Source organism: Rhinolophus sinicus, chromosome 17 (genome assembly GCF_057876585.1).
Source record: "Rhinolophus sinicus isolate RSI-liver-muscle chromosome 17, RSI-T2T, whole genome shotgun sequence".
Classification (NCBI taxonomy): Eukaryota; Metazoa; Chordata; class Mammalia; order Chiroptera; family Rhinolophidae; genus Rhinolophus; species Rhinolophus sinicus.
Window position 1 is genome coordinate 27,345,672 of NC_142517.1, and position 22,193 is coordinate 27,367,864.

The 22,193-nt window shown below is 39.6% G+C and overlaps 1 protein-coding gene across 6 annotated transcripts in view; it reads right to left on the minus strand.

Moving 5' to 3' along the window:
* Nucleotides 1–22,193, minus strand: part of VEPH1 (ventricular zone expressed PH domain containing 1) — a 208,538-nt gene that overhangs the window by 105,326 nt on the left and 81,019 nt on the right. For all 6 annotated transcript variants that reach the window (XM_088793803.1, XM_074326922.2, XM_019732040.3 and 3 more), the window contains one exon: nucleotides 303–523. In XM_088793803.1, coding sequence (XP_088649929.1) covers nucleotides 303–523 — 221 coding nt within the window. The remainder of the gene's footprint in view (nucleotides 1–302; nucleotides 524–22,193) is intronic.

Sequence of the window (22,193 nt, forward strand, 5' to 3'; positions counted from 1 at the left end):
TGGTACAAAGTAAGCAATTGTTAAATGTTTGTTGAGTAAGTAAGTTATACAGAACATCATTTGTACTCCATTCTTATTCTTTTACCATGGTTTGTACACTTTTCAGAAAATTTTTTTGTTGCATTTTGGTTTTCATAGGTTTAGAAAAAATTCTGGCTAGTGTCATTTATTCAGAAGTTATTTTATGCTGAGATCGTGGGTTTGGCTTCCTTTGGGATTGCCCACAAAAGGAAGTGTAGCTGTCTGTGCAATACCCACATGGATTCATAACAGATTCCTGAGTGCACAGGATTCCTGCTCACCTGCCACTTCTGGGCCTGTTGGTTTCCAGCTGTCGGGTAAGTAACTTGGCAATGGCAGTGAAGCTGTTGCTCATGCGGAAGATGTCTCTGCTCTGAGGCCCCAGAATGGAGGAGAATGTGTCTGTGATGCTCTTAATTTCCAGCAGGAGGACATGGTGAAATGAGTGCTCCATGCTGGCCAGCTGACTCACCAGGAATGGCAGGCAGCTCCGGGCTCTCTCCTGCCAAAAACAATGAAGAACATGTACAACTGGTGGGAATGGAAACTAGTGCAGCCATTAGGAAACACAATATGGAGGTTCCTGCAAGGGCGCTGTAGTGAATTCACAGTATGCAATGCATCACAGGGACATTTTCCAATCCCCATTTAAAGGCAAAAGCTGACTGTGGGCGTCCCTACCATGTGCCAGGCACTGTTGTAGAAGCTAGGAACACAGCACTGAAGAAAAATGATAAAAATCCCTGTCATCATAATGAGATAGACAAATCAGAAACAGAATTCATATGTAACATACATAGTGTGTTGGATGGAGACATGTGCTTCAAAGAAAGATGAAGGAGGTCGTGGACGGTATAGGTACCTGACCACCACACTGTACACCTGAAGCTGAATAATAATGAATGTCAACTATAATTTTATATAACTACAGTCACAGGATGTGGAGTACAGCATAAGGAATAGAGTCAGTGGAACTGTAACAGTTATATACGATGTCAGAGGGGTAGTAGATTGGAGAAGGGGCATTATCACTTTGTGAGGGGTGAAATGTCTAACTATTACATTGTTTTGTACACCTGAAACTAATAATAATAATAATAATAATAATAATAATAATAAAAGAAAGATGAAGCAGAATGGTGAATTGCAGGGATGGAGCCAGTGTTAATTAGTGTAGTCAGGTCAGATCTTACAGAGGTGACATCTGAATTCAACAAGGTTTTAGAATCTAAACCCAACATTCTCAGTAACCATAGAAAACAATCACAGTAAAAGTTGTCCTGCTTGATACAAGGAGGTCAGAAGATATAAGAAAGACCTGGGAAACAGGAGATGTGACTGTTTACTACTGAGAATACAATTTCAAATTTTAAGTAACTGCTCAGCTTCTGATTCAGATTCTGATTTAGTAATTTTTTTACATCATGTCACAACCATTTCATTTGCTTATCTAAGTGTCCCTATGGTTTCATCAAGAATTCTTCTCATATAAAAATTAACATGCCCTTTCTTTAAAGCATATGTTTTCTTAAAGGTGAGGATGGCTATGTGGGTATTTGCTGAAATACCCACATGAACCTAATTATGGGCGATCTTCTGGCAGCTAAATTGAGCTGAAGGGAAAATTAATCACAGTGCAGGAACAAGAAAAATTATAACTGCTCTGGAACTCACATATGAAACCAAGCCAATCTCACATGGTTTGTTCTGAAACCTTGGAGCACATCCATGTACCTCTCAGGGGTAACAGATAGAATTTTGAATTAGAAAGTGTGATGTTAGGGTAAGGAGAGGGTTAGGAGATTCTGATTTCTTTCTCGGCTCCACGATATTTTGTCTCTGGGGGCCAAGGACTGCATTTTTCTTTCTTCAGTTATCGCACTATGGAAACAGCACCTGTATGCCTTAACGGTAGGTCAGACCTCAGCCCTTCTGATATAAATCAATTATTTATAATTAAAGTAATAATAGCTGACCTACAGAGAGTACTCTAAGTGCTAAGCTTATTCTACATGTGTTTTATGTGTTTATTCATATATTTCTCTCAGTAACGCTAGGAGGTAAATCTTGTGACCACTGCCATTTCTTGAGGGGGAAACTGTGGCACTGACAGCAGACTAACTTGCTCAGTTCACATGGCCCTCTGTCTCTACAGCTGCGTCCCTGTTGGCTCCATCTCAGTCCCTCCCATTGAAAATCCTAGGCCTGTTCATGCACATATTTGTTCCACTCCTTTTTCCTTATATCTTGTTCGTTATCGGTTACAAGGCCCTTTTCATGTAATTATTTTTGATTTAGAGATACACACATCATAAATACTCTGTAAATACAAAATGGACCAGCAGGTCTCAAACTTTTTGGTTGCAGGACCTCTTTACTCTCTTAAATATTGTAGAAGACCCTAAAGAGTTTTTGTGTAGCTGAGTTATACCTATTGATATTTACCATATAGTAAGTTAAAATCGAGAAATTAGAAAAAAAAAAGCAGTACCTGGAGACATTTCCAGTTGTCAAAGCTGGGGCCTGGGAGGCAGGGTTGGTAGTGGGTATCTAGTGGGCAGAGGCCACAGATGCTTCTAAACATCCTACAACATACAAGGCAGCCCTCCACAGCCAAGAATTATCTGGCTCAAAATGTCAATAGTGCCAAGGCTGAGAAACCCTGAGTGAAGTGAAACTGGCTTTTTTTTTTTTTTTTTCCTGTGAGTATGTGGTAATGAAGAATATACCTATGAGCACATTTTTTTTTTTTTTTAAATTCAAGTTTGTTGGACTGACAATGGTTAGTAAAGTTGCATAGATTTCAGGTGTACAATTCTGTATCTCACTATGTATCTATATCTCACTATGAATACATTTTAACACCACTGTCTCGATTTGTGCTAAGGCACTAGCAGTCTTACCCATCACTGCTTTTGTCCTTTCAGTGCCAGTGTTAACACAGTAAGAAAAAGGTCAATAATGTATGAGTATTATTGTGAAAATAGCTTTGACCTCACAAATCCCCCGAAGGGGCCTCAGGGTCCATGGACCACACTGAGAATTGATGAACTAAAATCCAGGGTCAGCAAACTTTTTCTATAAAGGACCAGACAGTAAATGTTTTTGGCTTTATGGGGCCATCTGGTCTTCGCTGTGGGAATACAGCTATAGACAATGAGTAAATGGATGGGTGTGGCTGGATTTGGCGCACAGGCAGTCATTTGCTGACCCCTGAACTAGATTATGTGCAAGCAACATTGCCTTGGCCATTCCATTCATTTTCATCAGTGTTATTTAGTTGTTCAAATACTGCTACTCCTATCGCATTAAGCTCCTCTGTTATTCTCTGTCAGGATAATAGAATGTAACTCAGAAAGTAGCCCAAAATGAAAATGTGCGTACCTGGTTATGGTGACAATAGTTTCCCTTTATTACACATCTACTGTGGGTCAGGTACTTGGCATATGCTTCCTCACTTAATCCTCACCACAACCTTGCAAAATGGGTATGAGGATGAGGGTACTGAGGTGAAGAAGGTCAATTGCTTGACCAAGGTTACACAAATGAGAGAGTCATCGTGACAGAGCAGGACGGAATCACGACCTGCCTGACTCCAGAGTTTGAACGTTTCCGCTTTGCCTGGGCTGGAAAAAGACTTTTAGTGTGGCCCTGCCTGTGGCAACCTTCCTCTCTCTTCTATCAAAAATTGATTGCAGCGCTCCTCTCTGCAGAAGCTTCCCGAGGCCCTTTCTCAACACTGCCCTTCTAGTGAGTGGTCTTCATCCCTGGCTGCATGTTAGAAGCATCTGGGAAGCGCTTAAAACAATTCTAATGCCAAGTATCCCTCCACTCCCCATTCCTATTTAATTTCTTTGTAGTGGGTGGGGTCCAGGCATAGACATTTTTTAAAACTTTCCAGATAATTCTAATGTGCAGCCCACGTTGAGAGTCACTAGTCTATATAGATCCCCAAATCCCTGAAAATTTGAGAAGTAGCTGATTTAGGAAATGTGAATTTGGTCCTAAAACCCACAGTTTTCTCTCCTCTATGCTTTATCAATTACAAAAGAGTAATAGAAAATAATATATTCGGCTGTCTGCATGAAAATATTTTATTATTGCGCATCTGTTCTTCTTGCTTTTTTATTATTTATTGCTTTTTTTTTTAACTTTATAATGAAGAACTCATATTTCTTCACAGCTCAACTCTTTGAAGTCTCCATACACCAAAGAGACACTTGTGAGGGCCATTAGAAATATAAATCAACTGAGCTTGTTACTGCTTTCTCAGTGAGGCTTTGCCAGGGAGACCCCAGGTTTTCTTAGGAGATCTCAGAAGTCTGAGTGGGCCAATGGTGCTTAACTGCTTGGAGGTGTATTTATTCCATAAGTCTCTTTCTTAATGAGGGTATGGTTACTAGCTCCAGAGCAAGAGTCAAAGAGTTTGTTTGGGTCTCTTCCCCAACACCAATCCTTTGGCTTCAAGGAACTCTAGAGTAGGGGAACCAATTCTTTCTGATTTGTCTTGGGATTGCTCCAGTTTTAGCACTGGAAGTCCAACATCCTGGGAAAACCCTCAATCAAGGGCAAATTGAGACAGTTTATCACCCTACTCTCGAGTCTGTGAGTAGGTGGGAAGTTATTTCACCTCAGAGGACTCTGCTCAGTAGACTCACATTGCTGGTGAATATGATGATATATCATTATATATACCTGTCTCTCTATGTGTGCGTGCATGCGTGTGTGTGTGTGTGTGTGTGTGTGTGCATACATATAGATTATCACTCTCCACGGTAGCTATGTTCTATAAAGACACTTTGAACACTGAAGTGGTAAATATTGAAGCATTGCTTCTAGGAAAAATACAGGATTATGTTGCCGAAAGCCTCTGATCACACATTTTCATGGAACCAATTCTGGTCCCATGTCAACTCATCAACACAGAACCTTGTTTTATGTATGTTTCTATTTAAAGACATCTTAATGAATACATATTGTTAATGCATTAAAATTGAACTCAGAGCCAATGGCACTGTAACTTATGCCTGAACAGAGTCTAAGTAACACATGAATTTTCTCTGTAAGATACCTCACAGCCTTCTCACACTTAGGAACACTAGACAGCATTTTAACACTATACTTGTGGGACATTTTAAACACTGAAATCACCAATAATAAAGCACAAAGATGAGAAAAATGTGGCATTAAATACACCACTTGTTTACAGTAAGAGCTGAAACAAGGAGGCAGAGCATTGACTTGGTCAACCTCAGCTGGGAACCTGTGTTGGGCGACTCAAATTTTCCTCTGTTATGTGCATGTCTGTGAGTGACTTTAGCAGGGCCTCAAGTAGTGGTTTGGGGCTACAAACACATTTCAATGAGTAGGTGAATTTGCAACTATGAAACCAGTGAGGTAGACAGAAAAGATATATATAGATAGATAGATGCAGATAAACACATTTCAGTGAGTAGGTGAATTTGCAGCTATGAAACCAGTGAGGTAGACAGAAAAGATATATGCAGATAGATAGATAGGTAGATAGATAGATAGATAGATAGATAGATAGATAGATAGATAGATCAATTGATCTCAGATCTTTATGGGTCTCCTATAAAAGGAAAGTATCTGTTTTCACCTTGGCTGGTCAGAGTCAAAAGATATTCTAAACTGTTAAGACATAACTTTCCACTAAGCTATTACAATCATGCCCAGAGAAATGCAAGTTCAGCTTTTCTGAGGTCAGATGGAGCTTGGTTTAAGTTCAAGTTTCCAGCACATCTTCCAGTTTGTCTTTCCCTCTACTTCCCACCATGAGCATATTTTCTTATTGCCTTTAAACTAATTGAATTTTCTTTCCTCAGCAAGTTACTATACAGTGTTCCCTTCATATCTGTGGGGGATTGGTTCCAGGAACCCTGGTGGATACCAAAATCTGCAGATACTCAAGTCCAATATATATTTAAGACAATGTAAACGATATGCAAAAAGTTGTTATAGTGTATTGCTTAGGGAACAATGATAAGAAAAAGAGTCGGCACATGTTCCATACAGACACAGCCATCATAGGCCTAACTCTACAGTACATGGGAGCAACAACTTAACATTTATAAAAAGTATTTTTGATCCGGGGTTGGTTGAAGCCCCAGATGGTGACCTGCAGATACAGAGGGCTGACTATATCCAGATTCATGGGAGCACTAACGGTTTTTTACCCACATGTTAATTCTTCTCCCCATTCTAGATTGTTTTGTATATATAACCCAACTCGGGTGTGCAGATTGAAGACTGCCAACAGCCATTTGCTTTTTGCAACTCAATTGTCTACAACAAAATATGAAAAATATAGGTAACGTGACATACTCTGACATTTTTTTTTAAAAAAATGATCCATTTTTGGTTTGGGACCCTGAGTTAGGGAGGCCTTCCTGCATGGGAACTGTAATTATGAGAAAGCCAGAGAAGAAACGTATCTGAAAATCCTTTTATAATACATCCTGATATTTTTGGTAAGACATTTATGAACCAGTGTTCCTATTGTATGCTGGGCATTTGGACCTGAGGTGAAGTTCTCTGGGGTGAGAAACTGATGGAAAAGGTTTTCTTCCTAACTGAAAAATAGACATATGCCTTTCCTTTAACCAGACATGGCTGTATCTACATCATGTACTGCCTGGATCTGTGTCAGGTATGAGGGGGCATATTTATGGGACCAAATCAATAAAATGAGGATGGTGGGGAGAGGATGGAAAGAGCCTTGTCATCAAGGGTCCATGATGACATTGTGGAACTTTTGAATGAACCTTAGACCCACCATGTCTTCCAGACTTCTTGTTATATAAGACACATATTCTTATTATTGAAGCCAATTTTAGTTGGGTATGTTATTACCAAACTCAGCTGACACAAATACTTCATGACATTGTGAGGAATAATGAAATCATACCTGTAAAGGGCCTAGCATGGAACAAATGATTTTTAAAAAATGGTAGCAATCGTTATTATATTATTTTTAATGAGATTTGATGATACCAGACATATCAATGAATTAAAAAAATAAACCACTTGGTAGAGTTCTAGTGTTTTACCATTAATATTATTGTTTTCAATACCAGGCATACTATTTGGCACATAGTAAATGTTTAATGGTTTTTTTTTTTTTTTTGGACATTATGTAATATACGCCACATATGAAAGAATATATATAAATACTCATATATTTAAGTAATGAAATGGAGCTTTAGCAACACCACTGGAGGCCCATCCCCCTGTGCTTCTCCCTTCCTCGCCCTGAGTACCTTCCTTATACATTTTCTTGGTTCTTTGTCCTAACATATGGGAAGACTTTTGGTACCCTGTCTTCTGCTGTCTGTTCCGAGTTTGAGGTATTAGCTTTTCAAATAAAATTTCAAATGTTCTCTTGACTGATGAATTTATAGTCACTCTTTTTAGAAAATTCAAAACAATGACTGAGTCAGAGTGAGGCGAGACCTACTAGGACTCCTTTCCTGTTGGGTTCAGCAGGTCTGTCTGAACAACGTGTTACATTTTTCCATCCAAGCCACTTCTCAGGCCTCCCTGAACTGCACCCATCCTAGCGATTTATAGCTCTTCCTGAGACACCTTCTAGCAAAACCCTAAATTGTTCCATAGCCTAAAATCTCCCCTTGAAAATACAGTTGTTAAGTGTTTGATTTTCCAGAGCCTTTCTTTACTGTGGGTAATGCAGAATTGGCAAGTAAGAAACTGGCAAGGCACATAAGAGTATTGGCCATTCAAACGGTCAGGAAATGGGAAAGAATTTATTTGGATACATATTCACACAAAAAATCCCACCTTCAGAGAACAGAAAGGTGGCTGTACCGTGGAAACCCTCACAGCCGATCCTCTTGTCTGAGCTGGCATGGGCGGTAATGTGGTAGTTACAGAACCCTGGCACTCCAGCTGGCCAGTTGTGGACCTTGGGCAAGTTACTTATCTCCATGGCTCCATTTATAAAATGGGTTAATAACAGTGCCTGCCTTGTAGGGTGGCTGTGAGGATGCAGTAAGTTAAAAGCAAAGCGTTCAGAATAATGGCTGGCACATAGAAATACTAAATAAATGTTAGCTATTATTGCTTGAGTGTCAAAAATCTTAAATGCAAATGCAGACATATTTGAATTATTACAAAAACTAAAACAGGCTGTCTCAGAAGCAATAAATCCCCTTAATTTTTTTTGGTTAACTTATTTTGTAAATTGGGAAAGGTTTGGATGTTCTAGAAATGTCCAAAATACCCAAACCAACAAATATGAGCCAGTGCTTCGGTAACCTGCCAAAAAGTTTACCCTGAAGTGAAATATGCTCATTTTACTGAGAAAGCCTATTTCCTTTATAAAAAAATGTTACATGATTAAGTCAAAACACTATACAACTTTTCTTAATGACCTGCACCCAATTTTAGCTTATTATCTAGAGCTAGCTAGATTTTTCCAGTCGTTTCCCAATCTTTTGCAATTTTTTCTTGGAGTAAAAATAGTCTACTGTTATAACATTTTCAATCCCACAAAAAGTTGCTGTTATTGGAGTAGGAAAGGCAGTTAATAGTCAAGGTATCCAGTAATTTATATATTCCAAGATAATTGTATAATTAATAAATACTCTTCTTTAAAAAGGACAAGGATATGCACTTCTAGCCTTTAAATATCACTATAAAATATATACAAAATGCTTGCACAGTAAGTAGGCATCAAATATTGTTAGTTTACCATATTCTAAAGTTAAGACTCAGTGATTTTTAAAAAAGAACATTGAGAGGGAGAACTCCTTGAAATCCTTCTTTTCTGGAACAAAGTAGAGATTGAAAAAACAAAAACATTGCTAATGTTTCTCTTAGGCAGATAAACCTCCAATTTTGCACTGATTTTAAAGACAGCATTCCAAAATGTCACATTCCTCAATTTTTTCATTTATCCTCTGATCATGTCTCAATTTTTTTTGTATATCACTTTGGAATAATTGACCATACTTTTCTTCCCACTGATAAACAAAAACTCCATTAGGATTTAAACATATACACATATTCTAAATGACTATTTAATCCAATGTAAATGGAATAAGTTCCCATTCTTTCCTTATTATTTTTTATTCAGTTTGCATGATTTCAGGAGCTCATAGTTTCTGTGGGCACATGAGAGAGCAATAAATCATGCCTAGTAAAACAATATTGTCAGGGCAAAAGAATTAAAAAAAAAAATAAGTCCCATAATAAAAGTCAAAAAACAGCTGATGAAAACACATGTATCCTTTGTTTTGAATGAAACTCAAATTTTGTAACATGGCAAAAACTAAGTACCAACTGGACCTCACTTCAACTCTATATATTTGGCACAGATTGCTAAAATAAACACCACGCTTGTAAGTAAAAAAACAAAAACCCAGGTACAATTTTTGTATTTATAAAATAATAATGGCTTTTATTTAAATATGGAACTTACTATGTCTTCCTAAAAGAAATGTTTGAATGAAATCAACTTTGAATTCAAAATAGAAATCAGAGAATGTGAAAGATAGCTTACCTTTATACCTTGTTATTTGAGACAATTATGTTTTTAGTATGATTTATTTTTTAAAAAGTCAGAAAACTGGACATGGTCTGCTGTCAAATAAAATTTTCCAATTTAAGATTATTTCCCCCAAAATAGCATTTAATGTGGCCACATTTATGTTTGAAAACCCAAATATCTCCATTTGTGCTGAGAGCTTATTTCTCAGCATCTTTTCTTTGCATTGACCCCCAACTACTTACAGACCTTAAAACTTATAGAAGCCCATCTAATTTGAACTTTGAATATAGTGTTATTTTGTGGGTTGATAAAAGATTTAGAGTTTCCTTAGTTCAAATTTCCTCTCTGAAAACTGGGGGCTTGGGAACTTAGCCTCTTAAAGGTAAATCTTTTGTGTGGGCTCAAGGGACCCAGAGTGAATAATACTGAGCCAGAATTTCTTCTCCCACCACACCATGGTCCCCTCATGTAAATGACCTCTCATTGATTATCCCGAACAATGGTTCCACTATTTCTTTTGCTTCAATTAAGCAAACTTTTGAAAGACCATTGGGGACTTCAGCATTGAAACATTTCTAGAGAACTCAAAGAAGCAGCCCATCTTTAATTACACAATATCTGTTTAGCAAATGTGGTGTAATCACAGAATGATAGAAAAAAGTAACCACAGAGCTTCTGGCCCAATCATGGAAACCATTTTGAAGAAAGATGCTTATTATGGGTCCAAAAAGAAAGAAAAGAAATATAAAGAAAAAAGAAAGAAAGGAAGAAATTGTGTTTGAACCTTTTGCCAGGAAGAAAAAAAGTGCTTTGTGCTCGTTAACAATATGGTAAGATTTAACTCAGTCCAATGATACATCAGCTATGATTGAACTTTCTATAATTTACTCATTGCATTACATAATTTACTCATTATGTAATTAAATACATGATGCCTATCTTTCTTTTCGCCTTCTTATGTTCAAAAGAAATAGCCAGATTTTTCCATGGTAGCCAAGATGTAACTCCCAAAATACAAGTTAGAAATATTTGATGAGTATTATTTCATTACTTATAGGGGAAAATGAAATGGAAAAATGCAGTTTGCAAAAGTGTAAACCTTGTCTGAGATTGGCAATTTCCTTAGTTAGGAGAGTTTGATACAGTTTCTTTTTTATTTTGTAACTTGTCACCCTCCAATACTCCTATTTTCAGTTCCTGGATTTTGCCTTGGGTTAATTATTTTTGGTTTTAGAACAACTGTTTTCATTGTGAACTGCCTTAACTGCTTGCTGGAAGTAAGTGGGGCATAAATAAATAAGTAAATAAAAATATGCAAACAAATTGCAGCTAATTTTTGAAGGTATGTCTGGCCAGGGTGAGCTCAAAAGAAAAAGTTTGAAATATACCAGACTGGAGAAAACAATTACTTTCCAAACTGCTTTCCACTCATTTGTGAGCTTAGCTTTATGTAAACAATGGACATAAAGTAAAACAGTCTCTTAGGATTTTTAGATAGGGTTGCACTGAGATCTTGAATGAGCTCGTGGTTTGTCTTAGTCCATTCAGGATGCTATAACAAAATATCACACATTGGGTAGCCTATAAAAAACAAACATTTATTTCTCACAGTTCTGGAGGCTGGGAAGTCCAAGATTGTGATGCTGGCAGATTTGGTGTTTGGTTCCACGGAGGAAGAGGGCAGGGGAGTTTTCTTGGGCTTCCTCTATAAGGTCACAATCTCGTTGCTGAGGTCTCTACCCTCATGACCTAATCACCCTCAAAGTCTCCACTTCCTAATACCATCACTTTGGGGGTTAGGTTTCAACAAATGAATTGGAGGGGGGTACATTCAGACCACAGAATGGTTTAATCTTGCCATTTCTCAACAGAATAACAGAGGAGTCACCTCATTTTACCTACTGTTTCCATTGCATCTACTATCTAAGATAATAAAAATCTATGCATCTTGCCTTTAAGGTCATTCTCACTTGCTAAGATAGAGGAAGGTAGCTTGTTTCCTTCAGGAAATCTTTGTATCTTCTACTGTTTCCTCCCATCTTTCCCTTCCCTGCCAATTTAATGTGTGCCTAAGTCATAAGGAGAAGGATTTGGTAACCAAATAGTGTTTTAGCACTGTTGAGCTGTCATAGAGAAGATGGGCTCTCACAAGTGTTTTGAAAGAGGAAAGGGATATTTGAATGAGATAGGACCCGTCGTTAGGGAGAATGCTGTCTACAGCTGTAGGAAGCTTGCCCTCCATAGTGGAAGGCAGTCCAAGAGAAGAGCGGGAGAGAATGGAGAGAGCAGTAGGAGCTTAGCATGACCCAGGGATTTCTGAAATCAACTATACTTAGTAAATAAACATTTCAATGATGTGAAATAGTTAGGAAAGTTTGTTTTCCACTTCTCTGGGTGAACTGCCACATACTTAAAACTCTATGGGCTCTACATAGCACTGAAGTTAGGAAACATTACCTAGATCATTTTCATTTACTCATGTTCTGGGAACATTCATTTTCCAGTCCTCTAAAATATATTAATCTTAAATAGGAACAACAATTCCTTTATCAACTTTGGATTTATTTATTACTTAACAAGAAAATGATGATGTAAATATACCCTTCTCATTGTAGTTTCTAATATGCTATCTACATGTATTCATCTAGATAACAAGAGTCATTGTGGTTGATGCTAAGAACTGTAACGAACATTTCAGTGTGATAGTCCATTGCTGATGAGCTTACTGTCAGATACATCTTTCCTTAGGGCCTTTAGCTCAGTCCATATGAACCAGTATCAAGTTCTCAACTCCTACTCTCTACAAAATAAATCTGGGTTTAAATTTTTTTGATAAATTCCTGGGGGATTCTATAACAGATAAACCCTGTAGGGGTTGGATCCTCGAGACCAGTTCCTCTTACACTTTCATGTGCATACACATCATCTGGGGATCTTGTTAAATTGTAGATTCTGATTCAAGTTCCGGGTGATGCCCAATGCTGCTGGTCTTTGTCTGGAAGCAGACCAACAAATCCTGAAAACTATTAACCACCACCCATGACTAGAACTCAATGCTCATAGTTTTCCTGGCCCTCCTCAAACACAGCCTGCCACGTTACCAGCTGCCATTTACTAGTACAAGACACTGATGCTCAATCACGTTCCAGGCTCTACAGAGCAATTAGCTGGCAAGTGTCAGTGGGCCGCATGCTAGTATAAGCACGTTATTGAGATGAGTGGTACAAGGGGCATGAGGAAGTGTAAGGCTTGGTTCTTCCTTTCTGTGTGCTTATAGTGGGTTGGGAGTGTGTGTATTCATACACTGAATGAATGGAAAGCACGTGCGACCAGAAGAAAATCAGGTGCTAAACTCCATCTTACTGACATATGCTCTCAAGGGTTCAGAGCAGGGGAGATTGCAACAGCCTGGGGACGTATGGAAATTCCTCCCCTTGGATTAGGATTGCCAGAAACAGACAGACTCTGAGATGATTTAAATGCAAATCATCTGTTTGGAAACTGCTGGAGACAGGTATGGGAGTAGAGTGGCATAGAAGGAAAGTGGCTCAGGAAGGGTGTCTGGGAATTCTGGGGAAAGATGATCTCATTTGGGGGGGGAGGGGCTTGAGGTGCAAATACCCCCATCATTGGTTGAGGGCTGCTGGTGGGGAGCTTTATCTAGTTCCTCACACATCTGTCTTGCTATGAGTGTTAGCAGAGTGCCTTGTGAAGTTGGGGAAAGCTATAGGCAAATAAATGCTGTTGCTATCTTAAAAGAGCATCAGGATTTGAGCTGGAATTAGCAACTACGCTAATCCTCTCAACCCCACTGCAGCCAATGGCCAGTTGTCCTTTCTGGTGAATCCTGGATTCATTCATTTCTTGAGCTCCAGGGTAGAAGGGGCAGTCAGTAGGTGGAAACTTTCTGCTTTTCTTGGGGCAGTAGGTGGAAACCTGCTTTTCTTGGGGCAAGCACACACCTACTTCCCTCACACATCCTGGTGCAAGAAAGTCAGACTGTGCCCCTTTGAAGAGAGGAAGATTAGATCTGTGGGGACCAGCTGACCATTCTTCCTGAGGGGAGTCTGGCCAGCCAGAGGCCCCTTCTAGGCACAGCTGTATCATCATGGGACTCGCCAAGCTTCCAGCTCACAGAGGACCTGAAAGCACTTGCTGGATTTGGTCAGTCGGCCTCAGTTACACTTCATAATTACAAGACATTGTTGAAAATTGTTGCAACATGTAACTTTTGTAACCATTATTTACTATCCTAGGTCTGCAACTACTTGTGGGGACCATTTTGTCCTTTCTCCAGACTCTTTAGTTTCTTGGGAACTGAGGTCCACAGTATCCATTTACTTGATTGCATCATGAAGGGAAACAAAATACTGTTCCAAGGTCACCTGGGCACTGGTAATGAATAAATTCAGAGAGAGACGGTAGAATACAGGAAGCATCTGCTAATCAATGAGGCATTTTCATACTTTGGCCCCAGTCTACCATCCAGCCTCATCCCTCTCCCTCGTCATTCAATGATCAGGCACCGGAAACTCTTCACAGTATCCAAAAGACTCTGGGCCTTTTTCTACCTGCTTGCTTGTGCTTATGTGGACACGACCCTCTGCTTCCCCTGACATAATCACATCATTCAACAAGCCCAGTTTATAACACATTCCCAAACTCCCCTATGCGGGGTTATTTGCTTCCTTCTTGAGCCAGTCCAGAAGTCAGGAGTAAGAGGCACCATATTAAATATGAATCAGCTGTTTCATTTGTCCCTTGTCTTCATTCACTGTGAGTCCCGCTAGGACAGGGACCATGTCTTTCTCCTCTCTGTGTCCCTATCACCAGCACTGGGTTTACACCTGGAAAGTACCTGCAGCTCAACCCTGTATCACTGAAGAAGGAAGGTTTTGGAATATCAGCAGTTATTTGAAAGTGTATTTTGTACATATTCAAAGTTTTTTTGTTTTCTTGACACTGTGCAACAGGTTTGCTATTATTATTTACAGTTAGCATGTAACCTTCTTACAATATAAAGAACAAGAAACGTATTTTCATTTCAGGATAAAAAATCGTCCCTAACTTTTGACAATACAGTAGCCGCGGGCACCAACCAAAGAATTGAGCAAACAAATCCCCAAAGTCACTGAGCTGACCCAAGTTTTAACTTACGTCACCATATTTGTTGAAATTGTGGTTTTTGAAGTCATAGGTCCTTCCTCCTGTGTAATGACCCCCAAATCCTTTCTTCTTGATTTGCAAGTTGAATGCACAAATCATCTATCCAGCTCCTGTTTTGCAGGATGTTTTTCCACAGTCAGGATGAGGACAGTAAAGTGGTTCTCAGTGGCCTTTGTCATTCTTTTCCTTTTCCTCCTGAAAGTATTTTTGTGGAAGACCTGCCGGAAGTCACAGAAACGCGACCTGGGCAAGATGGGTGTCACTTCTTAACTTGGAGAGTGTCCATGACACTGAGCCCAGAGAGGATGTAATGAACGGGGCCTGGTGCTTGGCCAGCATATCCCAGCTAGTTAGGCAAACAAGGCAGAGGGCACAGGATTTCACACCCACGCTGGCAGCAGCTGACCTCAGAGGGCATGCCATTTGATTCTTCACAGGTGCAGACTGCTGGTCTCCAGCTAAGGAAAACAACTGACCATAGCATCCTCCCACATACAAGGTCAGACAATTAAGTTCACGAACTCATCCTAGAAAAAGTGCTACATACCTCATTGCTGAATATTGCTGAATATCACCTTCAAAATACACCCCTTGGGAAGCTATGCACTGACTCCAATGCCTAGTCCTCCCTTCAAAGCAATTTTGGAACTCTTTTTTCTGAATGGCCATCAGACCTGTCGTCATATTACCCTTGATGTCCTGAATGTCACCAAAATGTCTTCTTTTCAATATCTCCTTTATCTTCGGGTAAAGAAAGAAGTCATTGGGGGCCAGATCAAGTGAGTAGGGAGGGTGTTCCGATACAGTTATTTGTTTACCAGTTAAAAACTCCCTCACAGACAGTGCAATGTGAGCTGGTGCATTGTCATGATGCAAGAGCCATGAATTCTTGGCAGAAAGTTCAGGTTGTCTAACTTTTTCACGCCGCCTTTTCAGCACTTCCAAATAGTAAACTTGGTTAATTGTTTGTCTAGTTGGTACAAATTCGTAATGAATAATCCCTCTGATATCAAAAAAGGTTAGCAACATCGTTGCAACAGGTTCGTGAACTTAATTGTCAAAGCTCGTACTGTGAGATCATTTGTAAAGAGCATCTCAGAGCACCTCTTTTCTGTTTCCGCCACACAGGTCTGCTGCTTTGTAGGTCTGGCATGTGGGAAAACATGGCTACGGAGTACAAGCTACTAACCAGTGTGCCTTCTAATAAGGCTAGGTACTAGTGAGGATTTGACTATTAAACTCAAATTGTTTCAGTTTGTTTGAGACTTAAGCAGACGGACAGAATGCATGAACTCAATTCGGCTTATCAAAAATTCAAAGCCATTTCTAAAGGAATCTCTTTGCCATGTTGACCTATGTTAGGAAAATGGGTTATAATAACTCCGGTACCCAAACAAGTGCGTTGAGACCACTTGCACGGCTGAAAGAGTGTAGTGAGTGAAGAAAATAATGAAAAAAATAAACCATCCAGAATTGTAACATTCTATGTCGGTTCTCCATGGACAGGAAAAGTCAATTCACCTGGGTTTAATTTAAACCACTTCAGTTTAGTTAATGAGGGTTTAAAAAAAAATTGCTACAAACTTATTTGAGCTGTTTTTATAGGTGGGGAACTGGGGACCACCTGCCCTTTATGGAAAACAATGCACTTCCAGTGCCCCCAAGTAAAACAAGGCCAATCTTAAATTGTAAAATTTTTACGAAATGTGGCTTTCTTATTGTTTTTGTTACTCTTATTTCCCTCATGAAAAATACTCTGCAATATAAATATAATGCAAATACACAGTCCACTCTGAGGAATCTCCATATACCAGTTACTTCCTAAAAAAAGAGAGTACATAGCTAGTTCTGCTTCACACCTTTAACAAGACAGTACGTGCAGTTATCCATAGTTCCTCATTCCTTGTCTGTCTGGCCTTATCTTGATTTGTCCATCACGTATCCATCCATTCAGCCTATTTCCTTGGAGAAACAGGGAAGAGGCAAGCCATTTACCTGGTTGCTAACTTCCTTAATTTGTCTATTAGGTTTAACTTTCAGGTCCATATCCAAATATAAACAGTGAGAAAGCCTTGGGCAACACTGAGGAAGGAAGCAATAAATTAAAGTACTGACATTTATTGAATGTTTATTTGCCAGACACCGTTCTACACAGTCTAACTCATTAAATTCTCACAGCAAACCTCTGAGGTGACTAATATTGCTATTCCCATTTTACAGATGAGGAAACTGAGTCAAGAGAGCTGATTGAACTTGTCTAAGGCTACACAGCTGGTCAGTGGCTGAGTCAAGATTCAAACCAAGGCAGTCTGACTCTTGAGCCCAGTCTCTTGGTCTGTATGTTCTACTGTATGGGTGTCCCCAGTAAGCAAGATCATGTGATGGATTCTTACACAGCCATATCCTAGATGGTGCTCACTACACAGCCTACAGTGGTGAATGTTTTCCTTGGAGCTGCACTTCAACTGGTGTGCTGCCTGCTGAGGTCTCAAACATGACAGCCTCCTTTCATGATCCACTCAATGTCATCTTTCTCTTACGTCACCTACCAAGGAGCCAAGATCTTTTAGAATCATAGATGGACATGCTTCATCACTTGCTTTCTGGTTAATAACCCCATGTCCCCTGTCAAACTCATCCTCATCTTTCACTTGTTAGAAATCAGAGATAAATTGTGTAGGCTCTGAAGTATCAACAGTCCTCTCCCGCTTAATACTTTCTTCTCCTTTCTCTTAAGCTATAATTATGTCACCTAGAAGAATCAGAGACTTGATTGAATGACGTGGCTAATAAAATCCAACCTTTAAATTCTTAATTAACAGTATTCTTGATTACTCATTCATTCTTTTGACCACCGGTAAATTCAGGTAGGTAAGGTGTAACTCCTTTCCTCTGGGAGCTCAGAGACTCATGGAGAAGAAATAGACACGGACAGGCAAATTACAACATGGCACAGTCTGTATGACATTTGAGGTACAACCAAAGTGTGGTGGGAGTGGGAAGAGGGGTGGGGATTAATTGCCTAAAGGAACTGGGAAGAATTTACACAGGACGTGACATTTGATCTGGGTCTAGAAAGATAAGTAGGAGAAGGCAGTGGGGACTATCCAGGAGGAAGTATGGGCTGTTTAGGTCACCAGGTGTGTCAGAGCAAGGTGTGCTCAAGGAGGGATGAAAAATGTTAGTAGACAGAATGAATGTAAAGGAATGGAGTAGCCTGGACAGGTAAGAGCTAAAGCTAGAGAGGGAGGTTTGGGCCAAGCAAAGAGTTTAGATAGCATCCTATAGGCAGAGAATGAACCAACAGAAGACCGTACAAGGAAGTAGGATCGCGCTTGTATTCTTAGGGAGAAAACTGATAACTCTACAAAAGATGCGTTAGAATGGGAAGAAACACATTCCTCTCTCATTAGGCCTTTCCAGCGAGGCGGGTTTTTATTATACTGTGGCTGTTGCTGCTGTTACTATTATTAGCAGAAATGTATCACGCACTCACTATATGCCAGGCACTGAGCTAAGGGCTTTGTATGAATTTCCTGGATGTATGTTTGGGGATGGACCCCTAGGAGCTAATAAGTCATTCCTGCTATTAGCTGAGAGGTCTCCATGGCAATCTTCCCATCTGAGAAAGACAAAAAGACCTGTGTAATTTTGCCACGTTGAGGACATATCTAATAAAATAGTATTTCTTATTTATGCGTTTGCTTCAACTGAGCATACCACAGAAGTGGAATGAATCCCAGCCATGATGAAGAAACAGCTGTGTCCTTTACTAGATAGGCCAAGGAAGGTACACTTCGGGGCAACAACTCATTAGTTGCCCTTGGGTCCTTCCAGTTTCACTCTCCATCCGATAGATATGCATTGGATGCTAGCACATATCTGAAATTGGCCTGTGAGTCACTCTATAGCCTCCTATCATGACACAAGCACGATATGGCTGTTAAGCATGGTTTCATGTAAATTTGGGCCAAAAAAAAAAGAAAGAAAAGAAAAGATCCTTGAGGTAATTTGAGAGACATAGAAAATAAGAATCTGTAGGATTTAATTTTTTATTTTATATAAACAGGTCTTCTTTGCTGGTATAATGCTGGTAAAAATATTGTAATGCTGTTATCAAGCTGTTGAAACAGTTTGCCCACCCAGATGGGCCGGAATTTGAAAGACAGATGGGTGTCCCCATTTTGTTCCCCATAGCCAGCCCTGGAGTTCTTACACCAGACTTCATGCAAGCACAGAAGGTGAAGCATAAGCCAATTAATAAGTTGTGTGATTGATTCCAGGCTGATTCTGCCCCCGAGGCTATCCCTGGACTGTATACCCCCATCTTCCTCTTAAGGATCAAATAATGCAGTTTGCTGGAAGCCAGGCAACAAGGGAGGGATTGAAAAGTAGGCTTCAATTAGCCACAGATTGTGCATTTCAAAAGTGGGAGCAAGATATTCAATGTTGGATTAGCTTTTCTCCATTTCCAAAGTCTTTTAAATCCTACCAATTAAATCATGTGATAGTTGGAACCCCTAAGTCTATATGAAATTGTTACTTTGGTGTTAAAGAGAAAAATTTTAAATTAAGCCAATGTCTAGATGAGACCAGGATAGGATGGGGAGAGGATCCTAGGGTCTGGTGTTATGAGGGTCCTGTGGCTGTCTTACCATTAACATTCTAAACATTTCCATGTCTTATATGTTCTCATGTCTCTTTATCTCACCATAGATCAAGTTTTCCACACAGAAAGTGGTACGGTCCTTCCAGAGAAAATTTCCTGCTGCTCCCTCTTTATTGCAATTTCCTCCTCCATAACTGCTCAGAACCCCATACTCGACTTCCACCCTCATGCCCACCTGGCAATGTATTTCAGTAACTTTCTGTTGCCTTTTGGAAAAAGGCTGGGTAGAAATACACATACATATATATCCTCCTCATTGGTTTTGGTCTTTAGGAATACTGCTCCACAAGATTTTCAGAAAGTTGAACAGGTTCACTCAAATTAATCAGTAAATAACTGCTTAGACTACTATGCTTATTCTTGGGACATCTGAGCTTTAGCATTTTTAAAGCTAAAAGGACTTTCTAATGGTGATATTTAGGCATTAGAAACAAATAAGGGGGCATTATTCTTGAGTAAAGGAGACTGACTGACATTTATAGGTAATTTTTTCAAGCTGATCCTAAATGAACTGGAATAATGAAATCAAAGAACATCAGAGCCAGAAGGGAGGTAATCCAGTGCAAAATATTTTTGTTGAGGAGAGGAAAGAGACCCAGAGAAATGAAATGACTCAAGGAGCTATAACAGAGACATTCTTTGTCTTCCATCAGTCTTTCTGCCCTTCTCGCTCCATTAGCTGGGCATGTGGCCACCTGAATCCAGTCTACATGTTCCAGCCTCCCTTGCAGCTAGGTATGGTCAAGTGCAGCTTTATTCTATTTAGCCCATGGTATATGAACAATAGGTTGTGTCTGACTGTCTGAAAAACTCTTTCTCCCCTTCCCCTTCCTACTGGCTGAAATATTGACTACATGGGTGGAGATGAGTAGCTCTCTGGAACCAAGAGATGAAAGCCAGATGCTTTCTGGTGTGCTCAGGGATGATAGAGCAACAAGGTAGAAAAACCCTGGTTTTCTGTAATATGGAGTTCTGTATTAATTGCCTTCTAGACTTCTTTGTTTGCAAAAGAAATAGATGTGTATCTTTGTTTAAGCCACTGTTGTTTGGAATTTTTGTGTTACTCTCCACCATACCTAATCTAAACTGCTATAGTTTCCAGTAGTTGGGAAAAGTTTTAATTGATTAGCATGACTTGAAGGAGGAGGGTAGGATGCGTGATAGACAAGGCCTGATTCTAAGTCTAAAAGAGAAAATGCTTTAAATATTTTATGTCAAAGGATCCACAAACAGCTGCATCAGAATTACCCTGGCAGAGGGACCCATAAATCCAGAGTCCTGGATCCTTTTCCAGAGATTTTGATTTGGTAAGTATTCTGTGGGGCCCAAGAACTTATTTTATGGAAAAAAAAAATCTCCCCATGAAATCTTGATATCCAGATACGTTCAGAAGTATTTGATCCAGAATTGTTCTCTGCTGGGGAGCTGAATGAAAACCACCAGAAACATTTTTTTTTTTCTCCCCCTCAAACATAGATGTCTGTATGGGCACATGAAAATGAGAGATTGAGGGAGAGAGAGAGTGAGAGACAGAATATTTTGATATTCTGGATAAGTGACTCCTCATGCTGCATGGATCATCTCTTTGCCCTGCAACCACCTGGAGTCCCACAAATGTCACTTAATAGACCATTCTTTCTCAGCTTTACCTTAGTTCAGACAAACCAACAGCGATGTAATTGTATGCGGCTAGTGTTTTTTCTTTTTTAGTAGATTACATTTTATGTGTGAAGTTTAGTCAATTCCACTGTGCATTACTACCTAGTAATGAATCATAAATGTATTTGTGACAAAAATAACACCATTAAAGTACAAGAAGAGTACGCTTTTTAAAGATTCCAGGGCCTCCCACATCAGAGTTGAATTTTTTTGGTGCATTAAAAAATCTGCAGGGTCAGCAGATTCAGTAAAACAGCTGTCAGCTGAAGTTGGCTGAAAAGCACTTGGGCACATAAGTAGGTTCTCCTGGCAGCAAAGGTGGTGGCACGGGAAAGTGTTACCAGAAGGCAGATTGTGGCAGGCGTGAGACATTCCCAACAGCAGTGGACAGAAAGGGATTAGACTAAGTAGCATGTCTATACACCACAGTAATCCTCTTACAAGAACCACTGTCACATTGACAAGTGCAGGCTGCTTGGGGGCTAAGCTTTCCCTCCTTCTTCTGGGAAGATGGAGGAGAAAAGCTCTCTACCCAGCATTCATTGGGCGCTACACAAATTTTAGCAGAACCAAAGATCCACTTTAAGACAAAATTGGGAAAGAGTTTCAAGGACACCAAAGATCTACTTCCAACTGGGTCACCAACCAAGCTGGTCTGAGTCTGGGTAAGTGACGTAAACTTTCCAGTTTTTTATTTTCTCCTGTGTAGAATTAAGGAGATAAGCTTGATGAACTATGGAACCCCTTTTAAGAGTTGTGCAATTTTATATTTATCTTATAGGAAACTACATTATATGTGCGTGGGTGAAAGTAAAAGTTTCCCTCTATTAATTATATATTTGCTTTTGTTTTTAAAAGATAAAAATCCTAAATCCCAATATAAAAGCATCACACAGACACATAGGTGTGCACACATGCTTGCACGAACCCTTCAGGACTTGAATTTCTGGAAATTCTTTCTTAGTTGTCTAATCCCCACAAGCTCTGGTGGCATCCTGTTGTCCTCACCAAAAGTTTCCATCTTGCAAATATTTAGGATAGGACTTTTGAACATCAATGAATGTTTATTTGACTCTCCCAAGTAACATCGTCCAGAGGGTGCAGACATTTATTGACAGGATCACTATGGGTTCTCATTAATAGGTAATC